We start from the raw sequence: 12,987 nt of genomic DNA on the forward strand, positions 1-12,987 counted from the left end.
GGACGGGGGCAGGTCTGCATAAGGACTGTACAAGCAGTTGGGATATATCATACATGTTACATGTTACATAGGCTGGAGGTTTATTCATTCGCTTTCCTGCTCCTTTTCAGGTTGAGAAACGTCTGGAGCTGGTTAAGCAGGTCTCCCACAGCACCCACAAGAAACTTACAGCGTGTTTACAAGGCCAGCAAGGAACAGACACGGATAAGAGATCGGTAAGTCTGTAGGCATAGTGTCCCCGTAACAGTACAGTCCTCAGTGCTCCCATAATAGTACAGTCCTCACTGCTCCCATAATAGTACAGTCCTCAGTGCTCCCATAATAGTACAGTCCTCAGTGCTCCCATAATAGTACAGTCCTCACTGCTCCCATAATAGTACAGTCCTCAGTGCTCCCATAATAGTACAGTCCTCAGTGCTCCCATAATAGTACAGTCCTCAGTGCTGCCATAATAGTACAGTCCTCAGTGCTCCCATAATAGTACAGTCCTCAGTGCTCCATAATAGTACAGTCCTCAGTGCTCCATAATAGTACAGTCCTCAGTGCTCCCATAATAGTACAGTCCTCAGTGCTCCATAATAGTACAGTCCTCAGTGCTCCCATAATAGTACAGTCCTCACTGCTCCCATAATAGTACAGTCCTCAGTGCTCCCATAACAGTACAGTCCTCAGTGCTCCCATAATAGTACAGTCCTCAGTGCTCCCATAGTAGTACAGTCCTCAGTGCTCCCATAGTAGTACAGTCCTCAGTGCTCCCATAGTAGTACAGTCCTCAGTGCTCCCATAATAGTACAGTCCTCAGTGCTCCATAATAGTACAGTCCTCCCATAGTAGTACAGTCCTCAGTGCTCCCATAATAGTACAGTCCTCAGTGCTCCCATAATAGTACAGTCCTCAGTGCTCCCATAGTAGTACAGTCCTCAGTGCTCCCATAATAGTACAGTCCTCACTGCTCCCATAATAGTACAGTCCTCAGTGCTCCCATAATAGTACAGTCCTCAGCTCAGTGCTCCCATAGTAGTACAGTCCTCAGTGCTCCCATAATAGTACAGTCCTCAGTGCTCCCATAACAGTACAGTCCTCACTGCTCCCATAATAGTACAGTCCTCAGTGCTCCCATAATAGTACAGTCCTCAGTGCTCCCATAATAGTACAGTCCTCAGTGCTCCCATAATAGTACAGTCCTCAGTGCTGCCATAATAGTACAGTCCTCAGTGCTCCCATAACAGTACAGTCCTCAGTGCTCCCATAATAGTACAGTCCTCAGTGCTCCCATAATAGTACAGTCCTCAGTGTCCCCGTAACAGTACAGTCCTCAGTGCTCCCATAATAGTACAGTCCTCACTGCTCCCATAATAGTACAGTCCTCACTGCTCCCATAATAGTACAGTCCTCAGTGCTCCCATAATAGTACAGTCCTCAGTGCTCCCATAGTAGTACAGTCCTCAGTGCTCCCATAGTAGTACAGTCCTCAGTGCTCCCATAATAGTACAGTCCTCAGTGCTCCCATAATAGTACAGTCCTCAGTGCTGCCATAATAGTACAGTCCTCAGTGCCCCCATAATAGTACAGTCCTCAGTGCTCCCATAATAGTACAGTCCTCACTGCTCCCATAATAGTACAGTCCTCAGTGCTCCCATAATAGTACAGTCCTCAGTGCTCCCATAATAGTACAGTCCTCAGTGCTCCCATAATAGTACAGTCCTCAGTGCTGCCATAATAGTACAGTCCTCAGTGCCCCCATAATAGTACAGTCCTCAGTGCTCCCATAATAGTACAGTCCTCACTGCTCCCATAATAGTACAGTCCTCACTGCTCCCATAATAGTACAGTCCTCAGTGCTCCCATAATAGTACAGTCCTCACTGCTCCCATAATAGTACAGTCCTCAGTGCTCCCATAATAGTACAGTCCTCAGTGCTCCCATAACAGTACAGTCCTCAGTGCTGCCATAATAGTACAGTCCTCAGTGTCCCCGTAACAGTACAGTCCTCAGTGCTCCCATAATAGTACAGTCCTCAGTGCTCCCATAATAGTACAGTCCTCAGCTCAGTGCTCCCATAGTAGTACAGTCCTCAGTGCTCCCATAGTAGTACAGTCCTCAGTGCTCCCATAGTAGTACAGTCATCAGTGCTCCCATAATAGTACAGTCCTCAGTGCTGCCATAATAGTACAGTCCTCACTGCTCCATAATAGTACAGTCCTCAGTGCTCCCATAATAGTACAGTCCTCAGTGCTCCCATAATAGTACAGTCCTCAGTGCTCCCATAATAGTACAGTCCTCAGTGCTCCCATAATAGTACAGTCCTCAGTGCTGCCATAATAGTACAGTCCTCAGTGCCCCCATAATAGTACAGTCCTCAGTACTCCCATAATAGTACAGTCCTCAGTGCTCCCATAATAGTACAGTCCTCAGTGCTCCCATAATAGTACAGTCCTCACTGCTCCCATAACAGTAAAGTCCTCAGTGCTCCCATAATAGTACAGTCCTCAGTGCTCCCATAGTAGTACAGTCCTCAGTGCTCCCATAGTAGTACAGTCCTCAGTGCTCCCATAATAGTACAGTCCTCAGTGCTGCCATAATAGTACAGTCCTCAGTGCTCCATAATAGTACAGTCCTCAGTGCTCCCATAGTAGTACAGTCCTCAGTGCTCCCATAGTAGTACAGTCCTCAGTGCTCCCATAGTAGTACAGTCCTCAGTGCTCCCATAGTAGTACAGTCCTCAGTGCTCCCATAATAGTACAGTCCTCAGTGCTGCCATAATAGTACAGTCCTCAGTGCTCCATAATAGTACAGTCCTCAGTGCTCCCATAATAGTACAGTCCTCAGTGCTCCCATAGTAGTACAGTCCTCAGTGCTCCATAATAGTACAGTCCTCAGTGCTGCCATAATAGTACAGTCCTCAGTGCTCCCATAATAGTACAGTCCTCAGTGCTCCCATAGTAGTACAGTCCTCAGTGCTCCCATAATAGTACAGTCCTCAGTGCTCCCATAATAGTACAGTCCTCAGTGCTCCCATAATAGTACAGTCCTCAGTGCTCCATAATAGTACAGTCCTCCCATAGTAGTACAGTCCTCAGTGCCCCCATAATAGTACAGTCCTCAGTGCTCCCATAGTAGTACAGTCCTCAGTGCTCCCATAGTAGTACAGTCCTCAGTGCTCCCATAGTAGTACAGTCCTCAGTGCTCCCATAATAGTACAGTCCTCAGTGCTCCCATAGTAGTACAGTCCTCAGTGCTCCCATAATAGTACAGTCCTCACTGCTCCCATAGTAGTACAGTCCTAAGTGCTCCCATAATAGTACAGTCCTCAGTGCTCCCTTAATAGTACAGTCCTCAGTGCTCCCATAATAGTACAGTCCTCAGTGCTCCCATAATAGTACAGTCCTCAGTGCTCCCATAATAGTACAGTCCTCAGTGCTCCCATAGTAGTACAGTCCTCAGTGCTCCCATAATAGTACAGTCCTCACTGCTCCCATAATAGTACAGTCCTCAGTGCTCCCATAATAGTACAGTCCTCAGCTCAGTGCTCCCATAGTAGTACAGTCCTCAGTGCTCCCATAATAGTACAGTCCTCAGTGCTCCCATAACAGTACAGTCCTCACTGCTCCCATAATAGTACAGTCCTCAGTGCTCCCATAATAGTACAGTCCTCAGTGCTCCCATAATAGTACAGTCCTCAGTGCTCCCATAACAGTACAGTCCTCAGTGCTCCCATAATAGTACAGTCCTCAGTGCTCCCATAATAGTACAGTCCTCAGTGTCCCCGTAACAGTACAGTCCTCAGTGCTCCCATAATAGTACAGTCCTCACTGCTCCCATAATAGTACAGTCCTCACTGCTCCCATAATAGTACAGTCCTCAGTGCTCCCATAATAGTACAGTCCTCAGTGCTCCCATAGTAGTACAGTCCTCAGTGCTCCCATAGTAGTACAGTCCTCAGTGCTCCCATAATAGTACAGTCCTCAGTGCTCCCATAATAGTACAGTCCTCAGTGCTGCCATAATAGTACAGTCCTCAGTGCCCCCATAATAGTACAGTCCTCAGTGCTCCCATAATAGTACAGTCCTCACTGCTCCCATAATAGTACAGTCCTCACTGCTCCCATAATAGTACAGTCCTCAGTGCTCCCATAATAGTACAGTCCTCACTGCTCCCATAATAGTACAGTCCTCAGTGCTCCCATAATAGTACAGTCCTCAGTGCTCCCATAACAGTACAGTCCTCAGTGCTGCCATAATAGTACAGTCCTCAGTGTCCCCGTAACAGTACAGTCCTCAGTGCTCCCATAATAGTACAGTCCTCAGTGCTCCCATAATAGTACAGTCCTCAGCTCAGTGCTCCCATAGTAGTACAGTCCTCAGTGCTCCCATAGTAGTACAGTCCTCAGTGCTCCCATAGTAGTACAGTCATCAGTGCTCCCATAATAGTACAGTCCTCAGTGCTGCCATAATAGTACAGTCCTCACTGCTCCATAATAGTACAGTCCTCAGTGCTCCCATAATAGTACAGTCCTCAGTGCTCCCATAATAGTACAGTCCTCAGTGCTCCCATAATAGTACAGTCCTCAGTGCTCCCATAATAGTACAGTCCTCAGTGCTGCCATAATAGTACAGTCCTCAGTGCCCCCATAATAGTACAGTCCTCAGTACTCCCATAATAGTACAGTCCTCAGTGCTCCCATAATAGTACAGTCCTCACTGCTCCCATAACAGTAAAGTCCTCAGTGCTCCCATAATAGTACAGTCCTCAGTGCTCCCATAGTAGTACAGTCCTCAGTGCTCCCATAGTAGTACAGTCCTCAGTGCTCCCATAATAGTACAGTCCTCAGTGCTGCCATAATAGTACAGTCCTCAGTGCTCCATAATAGTACAGTCCTCAGTGCTCCCATAGTAGTACAGTCCTCAGTGCTCCCATAGTAGTACAGTCCTCAGTGCTCCCATAGTAGTACAGTCCTCAGTGCTCCCATAGTAGTACAGTCCTCAGTGCTCCCATAGTAGTACAGTCCTCAGTGCTCCCATAATAGTACAGTCCTCAGTGCTGCCATAATAGTACAGTCCTCAGTGCTCCATAATAGTACAGTCCTCAGTGCTCCCATAATAGTACAGTCCTCAGTGCTCCCATAATAGTACAGTCCTCAGTGCTCCCATAGTAGTACAGTCCTCAGTGCTCCATAATAGTACAGTCCTCAGTGCTGCCATAATAGTACAGTCCTCAGTGCTCCCATAATAGTACAGTCCTCAGTGCTCCCATAGTAGTACAGTCCTCAGTGCTCCCATAATAGTACAGTCCTCAGTGCTCCCATAATAGTACAGTCTTCAGTGCTCCCATAGTAGTACAGTCCTCAGTGCCCCCATAATAGTACAGTCCTCAGTGCTCCCATAGTAGTACAGTCCTCAGTGCTCCCATAGTAGTACAGTCCTCAGTGCTCCCATAATAGTACAGTCCTCAGTGCTCCCATAGTAGTACAGTCCTCAGTGCTCCCATAATAGTACAGTCCTCACTGCTCCCATAGTAGTACAGTCCTAAGTGCTCCCATAATAGTACAGTCCTCAGTGCTCCCTTAATAGTACAGTCCTCAGTGCTCCCATAATAGTACAGTCCTCAGTGCTCCCATAATAGTACAGTCCTCAGTGCTGCCATAATAGTACAGTCCTCAGTGCTGCCATAATAGTACAGTCCTCAGTGCTCCCATAATAGTACAGTCCTCAGTGCTCCCATAATAGTACAGTCCTCAGTGCTCCCATAATAGTACAGTCCTCACTGCTCCCATAACAGTACAGTCCTCAGTGCTGCCATAATAGTACAGTCCTCAGTGCCCCCATAATAGTACAGTCCTCAGTGCTGCCATAATAGTACAGTCCTCAGTGCTCCATAATAGTACAGTCCTCAGTGCCCCCATAATAGTACAGTCCTCAGTGCTCCCATAGTAGTACAGTCCTCAGTGCTCCCATAATAGTACAGTCCTCACTGCTCCCATAACAGTACAGTCCTCAGTGCTCCCATAACAGTACAGTCCTCAGTGCTCCCATAATAGTACAGTCCTCAGTGCTCCCATAATAGTACAGTCCTCAGCTCAGTGCTCCCATAGTAGTACAGTCCTCAGTGTTCCCATAATAGTACAGTCCTCAGTGCTCCCATAGTAGTACAGTCCTCAGTGCTGCCATAATAGTACAGTCCTCAGTGCTCCCATAATAGTACAGTCCTCAGTGCTCCCATAGTAGTACAGTCCTCAGTGTTCCCATAATAGTACAGTCCTCAGTGCTCCCATAGTAGTACAGTCCTCAGTGCTGCCATAATAGTACAGTCCTCAGTGCTCCCATAATAGTACAGTCCTCAGTGCTCCCATAATAGTACAGTCCTCAGTGCCCCCATAATAGTACAGTCCTCAGTGCCCCCATAATAGTACAGTCCTCAGTGCCGCCATAATAGTACAGTCCTCAGTGCTCCCATAACAGTACAGTCCTCAGTGCTCCCATAATAGTACAGTCCTCAGCTCAGTGCTCCCATAGTAGTACAGTCCTCAGTGCTGCAATAATAGTACAGTCCTCAGTGCTCCCATAATAGTACAGTCCTCAGTGCTCCCATAATAGTACAGTCCTCAGTGCTCCCATAGTAGTACAGTCCTCAGTGCTCCCATAATAGTACAGTCCTCAGTGCTCCCATAGTAGTACAGTCCTCAGTGCTCCATAATAGTACAGTCCTCAGTGCTGCCATAATAGTACAGTCCTCAGTGCTCCCATAATAGTACAGTCCTCAGTGCTCCCATAGTAGTACAGTCCTCAGTGCTCCCATAATAGTACAGTCCTCAGTGCTCCCATAATAGTACAGTCCTCAGTGCTCCCATAATAGTACAGTCCTCAGTGCTCCATAATAGTACAGTCCTCCCATAGTAGTACAGTCCTCAGTGCCCCCATAATAGTACAGTCCTCAGTGCTCCCATAGTAGTACAGTCCTCAGTGCTCCCATAGTAGTACAGTCCTCAGTGCTCCCATAGTAGTACAGTCCTCAGTGCTCCCATAATAGTACAGTCCTCAGTGCTCCCATAGTAGTACAGTCCTCAGTGCTCCCATAATAGTACAGTCCTCACTGCTCCCATAGTAGTACAGTCCTAAGTGCTCCCATAATAGTACAGTCCTCAGTGCTCCCTTAATAGTACAGTCCTCAGTGCTCCCATAATAGTACAGTCCTCAGTGCTCCCATAATTGTACAGTCCTCAGTGCTGCCATAATAGTACAGTCCTCAGTGCTGCCATAATAGTACAGTCCTCACTGCTCCCATAACAGTACAGTCCTCAGTGCTCCCATAATAGTACAGTCCTCAGTGCTCCCATAATAGTACAGTCCTCAGTGCTCCCATAATAGTACAGTCCTCACTGCTCCCATAACAGTACAGTCCTCAGTGCTGCCATAATAGTACAGTCCTCAGTGCCCCCATAATAGTACAGTCCTCAGTGCTGCCATAATAGTACAGTCCTCAGTGCTCCATAATAGTACAGTCCTCAGTGCCCCCATAATAGTACAGTCCTCAGTGCTCCCATAGTAGTACAGTCCTCAGTGCTCCCATAATAGTACAGTCCTCACTGCTCCCATAACAGTACAGTCCTCAGTGCTCCCATAATAGTACAGTCCTCAGTGCTCCCATAATGGTACAGTCCTCAGTGCTCCCATAATAGTACAGTCCTCAGCTCAGTGCTCCCATAGTAGTACAGTCCTCAGTGCTCCCATAACAGTACAGTCCTCAGTGTTCCCATAATAGTACAGTCCTCAGTGCTCCCATAGTAGTACAGTCCTCAGTGCTGCCATAATAGTACAGTCCTCAGTGCTCCCATAATAGTACAGTCCTCAGTGCTCCCATAGTAGTACAGTCCTCAGTGTTCCCATAATAGTACAGTCCTCAGTGCTCCCATAGTAGTACAGTCCTCAGTGCTGCCATAATAGTACAGTCCTCAGTGCTCCCATAATAGTACAGTCCTCAGTGCTCCCATAATAGTACAGTCCTCAGTGCCCCCATAATAGTACAGTCCTCAGTGCCCCCATAATAGTACAGTCCTCAGTGCCGCCATAATAGTACAGTCCTCAGTGCTCCCATAACAGTACAGTCCTCAGTGCTCCCATAATAGTACAGTCCTCAGCTCAGTGCTCCCATAGTAGTACAGTCCTCAGTGCTGCAATAATAGTACAGTCCTCAGTGCTCCCATAACAGTACAGTCCTCAGTGCTCCCATAATAGTACAGTCCTCAGCTCAGTGCTCCCATAGTAGTACAGTCCTCAGTGCTGCAATAATAGTACAGTCCTCAGTGCTCCCATAATAGTACAGTCCTCAGTGCTCCCATAATAGTACAGTCCTCAGTGCTCCCATAATAGTACAGTCCTCAGTGCTCCCATAATAGTACAGTCCTCAGTGCTCCCATAATAGTACAGTCCTCAGTGCTGCCATAATAGTACAGTCCTCAGTGCTCCCATAGTAGTACAGTCCTCAGTGCTCCCATAATAGTACAGTCCTCAGTGCTCCCATAGTAGTACAGTCCTCAGTGCTCCCATAATAGTACAGTCCTCAGTGCTGCCATAATAGTACAGTCCTCAGTGCTCCCATAATAGTACAGTCCTCAGTGCTCCATAATAGTACAGTCCTCAGCTCAGTGCTCCCATAGTAGTACAGTCCTCAGTGCTCCATAATAGTACAGTCCTCAGTGCTCCCATAGTAGTACAGTCCTCAGTGCTCCCATAATAGTACAGTCCTCAGTGCTCCCATAATAGTACAGTCCTCAGCTCAGTGCTCCCATAGTAGTACAGTCCTCAGTGCTCCATAATAGTACAGTCCTCAGTGCTCCCATAATAGTACAGTCCTCAGTGCTCCCATAGTAGTACAGTCCTCAGTGCTCCCATAATAGTACAGTCCTCAGTACTCCCATAATAGTACAGTCCTCAGTGCTCCCATAATAGTACAGTCCTCAGTGCTCCCATAGTAGTACAGTCCTCAGTGCTGCCATAATGGTACAGTCCTCAGTGCTCCCATAGTAGTACAGTCCTCACTGCTCCCATAATAGTACAGTCCTCAGTGCTCCCATAATAGTACAGTCCTCAGTGCTCCCATAATAGTACAGTCCTCAGTGCTCCCATAATAGTACAGTCCTCAGTGCTCCCATAATAGTACAGTCCTCAGTGCTCCCATAGTAGTACAGTCCTCAGTGCTCCCATAATAGTACAGTCCTCAGTGCTCCATAATAGTACAGTCCTCAGTGCTCCCATAATAGTACAGTCCTCAGTGCCCCCATAATAGTACAGTCCTCAGTGCTGCCATAATAGTACAGTCCTCAGTGCTCCCATAACAGTACAGTCCTCAGCTCAGTGCTCCCATAGTAGTACAGTCCTCAGTGCTCCCATAATAGTACAGTCCTCAGCTCAGTGCTCCCATAGTAGTACAGTCCTCAGTGCTCCCATAATAGTACAGTCCTCAGTGCTCCCATAATAGTACAGTCCTCAGTGCTCCCATAATAGTACAGTCCTCAGTGCTGCCATAATAGTACAGTCCTCAGTGCTGCCATAATAGTACAGTCCTCAGTGCTCCCATAATAGTACAGTCCTCAGTGCTCCCATAATAGTACAGTCCTCAGTGCTCCCATAGTAGTACAGTCCTCAGTGCTGCCATAATAGTACAGTCCTCAGTGCTCCCATAATAGTACAGTCCTCAGTGCTCCCATAGTAGTACAGTCCTCAGTGCTCCATAATAGTACAGTCCTCAGTGCTCCCATAATAGTACAGTCCTCAGTGCTCCATAATAGTACAGTCCTCAGTGCTCCCATAATAGTACAGTCCTCAGTGCTCCCATAATAGTACAGTCCTCAGTGCTCCATAATAGTACAGTCCTCAGTGCTCCCATAATAGTACAGTCCTCAGTGCTCCCATAGTAGTACAGTCCTCAGTGCTCCATAATAGTACAGTCCTCAGTGCTCCCATAATAGTACAGTCCTCAGTGCTCCCATAATAGTACAGTCCTCAGTGCTGCCATAATAGTACAGTCCTCAGTGCTCCCATAATAGTACAGTCCTCAGTGCTCCCATAATAGTACAGTCCTCAGTGCTCCCATAGTAGTACAGTCCTCAGTGCTCCATAATAGTACAGTCCTCAGTGCTCCCATAATAGTACAGTCCTCAGTGCTCCCATAATAGTACAGTCCTCAGTGCTGCCATAATAGTACAGTCCTCAGTGCTCCCATAGTAGTACAGTCCTCAGTGCTCCATAATAGTACAGTCCTCAGTGCTCCCATAATAGTACAGTCCTCAGTGCTCCCATAATAGTACAGTCCTCACTGCTCCCATAATAGTACAGTCCTCAGTGCTCCCATAATAGTACAGTCCTCAGTGCTCCCATAATAGTACAGTCCTCAGTGCTCCCATAATAGTACAGTCCTCAGTGCTCCCATAATAGTACAGTCCTCAGTGCTCCCATAGTAGTACAGTCCTCAGTGCTCCCATAATAGTACAGTCCTCAGTGCTGCCATAATAGTACAGTCCTCAGTGCTCCCATAGTAGTACAGTCCTCAGTGCTCCCATAGTAGTACAGTCCTCAGTGCTCCCATAATAGTACAGTCCTCAGTGCTCCCATAATAGTACAGTCCTCAGTGCTCCCATAATAGTACAGTCCTCAGTGCTCCCATAGTAGTACAGTCCTCAGTGCTCCATAATAGTACAGTCCTCAGTGCTCCCATAATAGTACAGTCCTCAGTGCTCCCATAGTAGTACAGTCCTCAGTGCTCCCATAATAGTACAGTCCTCAGTGCTCCCATAATAGTACAGTCCTCAGTGCTGCCATAATAGTACAGTCCTCAGTGCTCCCATAATAGTACAGTCCTCAGTGCTCCCATAATAGTACAGTCCTCAGTGCTCCCATAATAGTACAGTCCTCAGTGCTCCATAATAGTACAGTCCTCAGCTCAGTGCTCCCATAATAGTACAGTCCTCAGTGCTCCCATAATAGTACAGTCCTCAGTGCTCCCATAATAGTACAGTCCTCAGCTCAGTGCTCCCATAATAGTACAGTCCTCAGTGCTCCCATAGTAGTACAGTCCTCACTGCTCCCATAATAGTACAGTCCTCAGTGCTGCCATAGTAGTACAGTCCTCAGTGCTCCCATAATAGTACAGTCCTCAGTGCTCCCATAGTAGTACAGTCCTCAGTGCTCCCATAGTAGTACAGTCCTCACTGCTCCCATAGTAGTACAGTCCTCAGTGCTGCCATAGTAGTACAGTCCTCAGTGCTCCCATAATAGTACAGTCCTCAGTGCTCCCATAGTAGTACAGTCCTCAGTGCTCCCATAGTAGTACAGTCCTCAGTGCTCCCATAATAGTACAGTCCTCAGTGCTCCCATAATAGTACAGTCCTCAGTGCTCCCATAATAGTACAGTCCTCAGCTCAGTGCTCCCATAATAGTACAGTCCTCAGTGCTCCCATAGTAGTACAGTCCTCACTGCTCCCATAATAGTACAGTCCTCAGCTCAGTGCTCCCATAGTAGTACAGTCCTCAGTGCTCCATAATAGTACAGTCCTCAGTGCTCCCATAATAGTACAGTCCTCAGTGCTGCCATAATAGTACAGTCCTCAGTGCTCCCATAATAGTACAGTCCTCAGTGCTCCCATAATAGTACAGTCCTCAGTGCTCCCATAATAGTGCCCCAGTGATTGTGCACAGTCTTAGTGACCCCAAATTCTCACCAGATACCCCATCACAGGTACATTTACCACCCCCATTTCTACCTACAGGATGTTACATCTGAGGAGCTAGTCAGTGACTAATAATTAGTAAGAGAAAGCTACATGTGGGAAGTCACAGTGACCTCCCATATGTAGCTTTCTCTTACAGAGGCTGTAGTCACATCCAGAGCTGCATTCAGTCACATCCAGAGCTGCATTCAGTGTTCCCAGCTGCACTTCCCTCTATATGTATCTGTATAGAGATCGTCCCTTCTAAGTGCACTGGGGGTGGAGACTGTTACACCAGATGCCGGTGACTGTGGAATCTCAGCAGATACATAAATGCAGCTTTGAATGTAACTGGAGAATAAGACACAATGTCTGCTTCTAATATGAAGCCACGGTTAGGCAGACACCGGATTACAATATTATAACTCACTTTCCCTTTTCTTATCTATTTCTCTGTTTTCCGCCAGAAAAAGTTACCTCTGATCACCTTGGCGCAGTGCCTGATGGAGGGCTCGGCCGTCTTAGGGGATGACTCTCTGCTTGGGTGAGACTGTCGGATTCTTCTTCCCGTTCCTTTATCCTTCTCCTTGTTCTCAGCACGTCTCACTACACTGAGCAGTTATGTACGCCGCCATGAGCGCTCTGCCGTTTTCTAAATTGGTTTTTCTTGTTCCGCTTTAGGAAGATGCTGAAGTTGTGCGGGGAAGCGGAGGACAAACTGGCGCAGGAGCTCATCCACTTCGAGCAGGAGGTAGAGAGGGATGTGGTGGAGCCGCTGTTTGTGCTCGCAGAGGTACGTGGCAGATGTATACGCGTATTATAAAGCCTGGCACACATAGAGCGAATGTGTCACCAAAAAAATCATTTATTTTTTTTCAACCAAGTTCATATTTTTTAAGAAATTTTTAATATATTTTTTTTAATTTTCACTTTTTTTTTTTTTTTTTAAAGTCAATTTTCACTCTTGTTACTACGCCTAATAATGGATTGACACTTGCCAGTTCAGTTACATCACAGACACTATTGCAACAGAAGATAGATAAGACCACTGATCCATTGTTACATCCATTACTGACAATGGATGATGTCACAGATTAGCTCCTCCCCCCCATGGTGCACAAGAGCTGAGCGGCAGTACCCCGGCATGGCCACTACACAGTATACAGCTGGTTGGTGAGGGTGCCTGGTGTCTAATACTGTAGACCCATCAATATCTAGGCTTGGATAATCCCTTTAATAGGTTAAAAGGTTCCTGTCTGTCTCCTTATTGATTCCTATGTCTTCCC

The 12,987-nt window shown here is 47.0% G+C and overlaps 1 protein-coding gene across 5 annotated transcripts in view; it reads left to right on the forward strand.

Moving 5' to 3' along the window:
* Nucleotides 1–12,987, forward strand: part of ARHGAP44 (Rho GTPase activating protein 44) — a 141,350-nt gene that overhangs the window by 87,442 nt on the left and 40,921 nt on the right. For all 5 annotated transcript variants that reach the window (XM_075279276.1, XM_075279280.1, XM_075279278.1 and 2 more), the window contains exons 3-5: nucleotides 111–215; nucleotides 12,169–12,245; nucleotides 12,383–12,494. In XM_075279276.1, the coding sequence (XP_075135377.1) occupies nucleotides 111–215; nucleotides 12,169–12,245; nucleotides 12,383–12,494 (294 nt within the window). The remainder of the gene's footprint in view (nucleotides 1–110; nucleotides 216–12,168; nucleotides 12,246–12,382; nucleotides 12,495–12,987) is intronic.

Source organism: Leptodactylus fuscus, chromosome 6, assembly GCF_031893055.1.
Source record: "Leptodactylus fuscus isolate aLepFus1 chromosome 6, aLepFus1.hap2, whole genome shotgun sequence".
NCBI classification, from domain to species: domain Eukaryota; kingdom Metazoa; phylum Chordata; class Amphibia; order Anura; family Leptodactylidae; genus Leptodactylus; species Leptodactylus fuscus.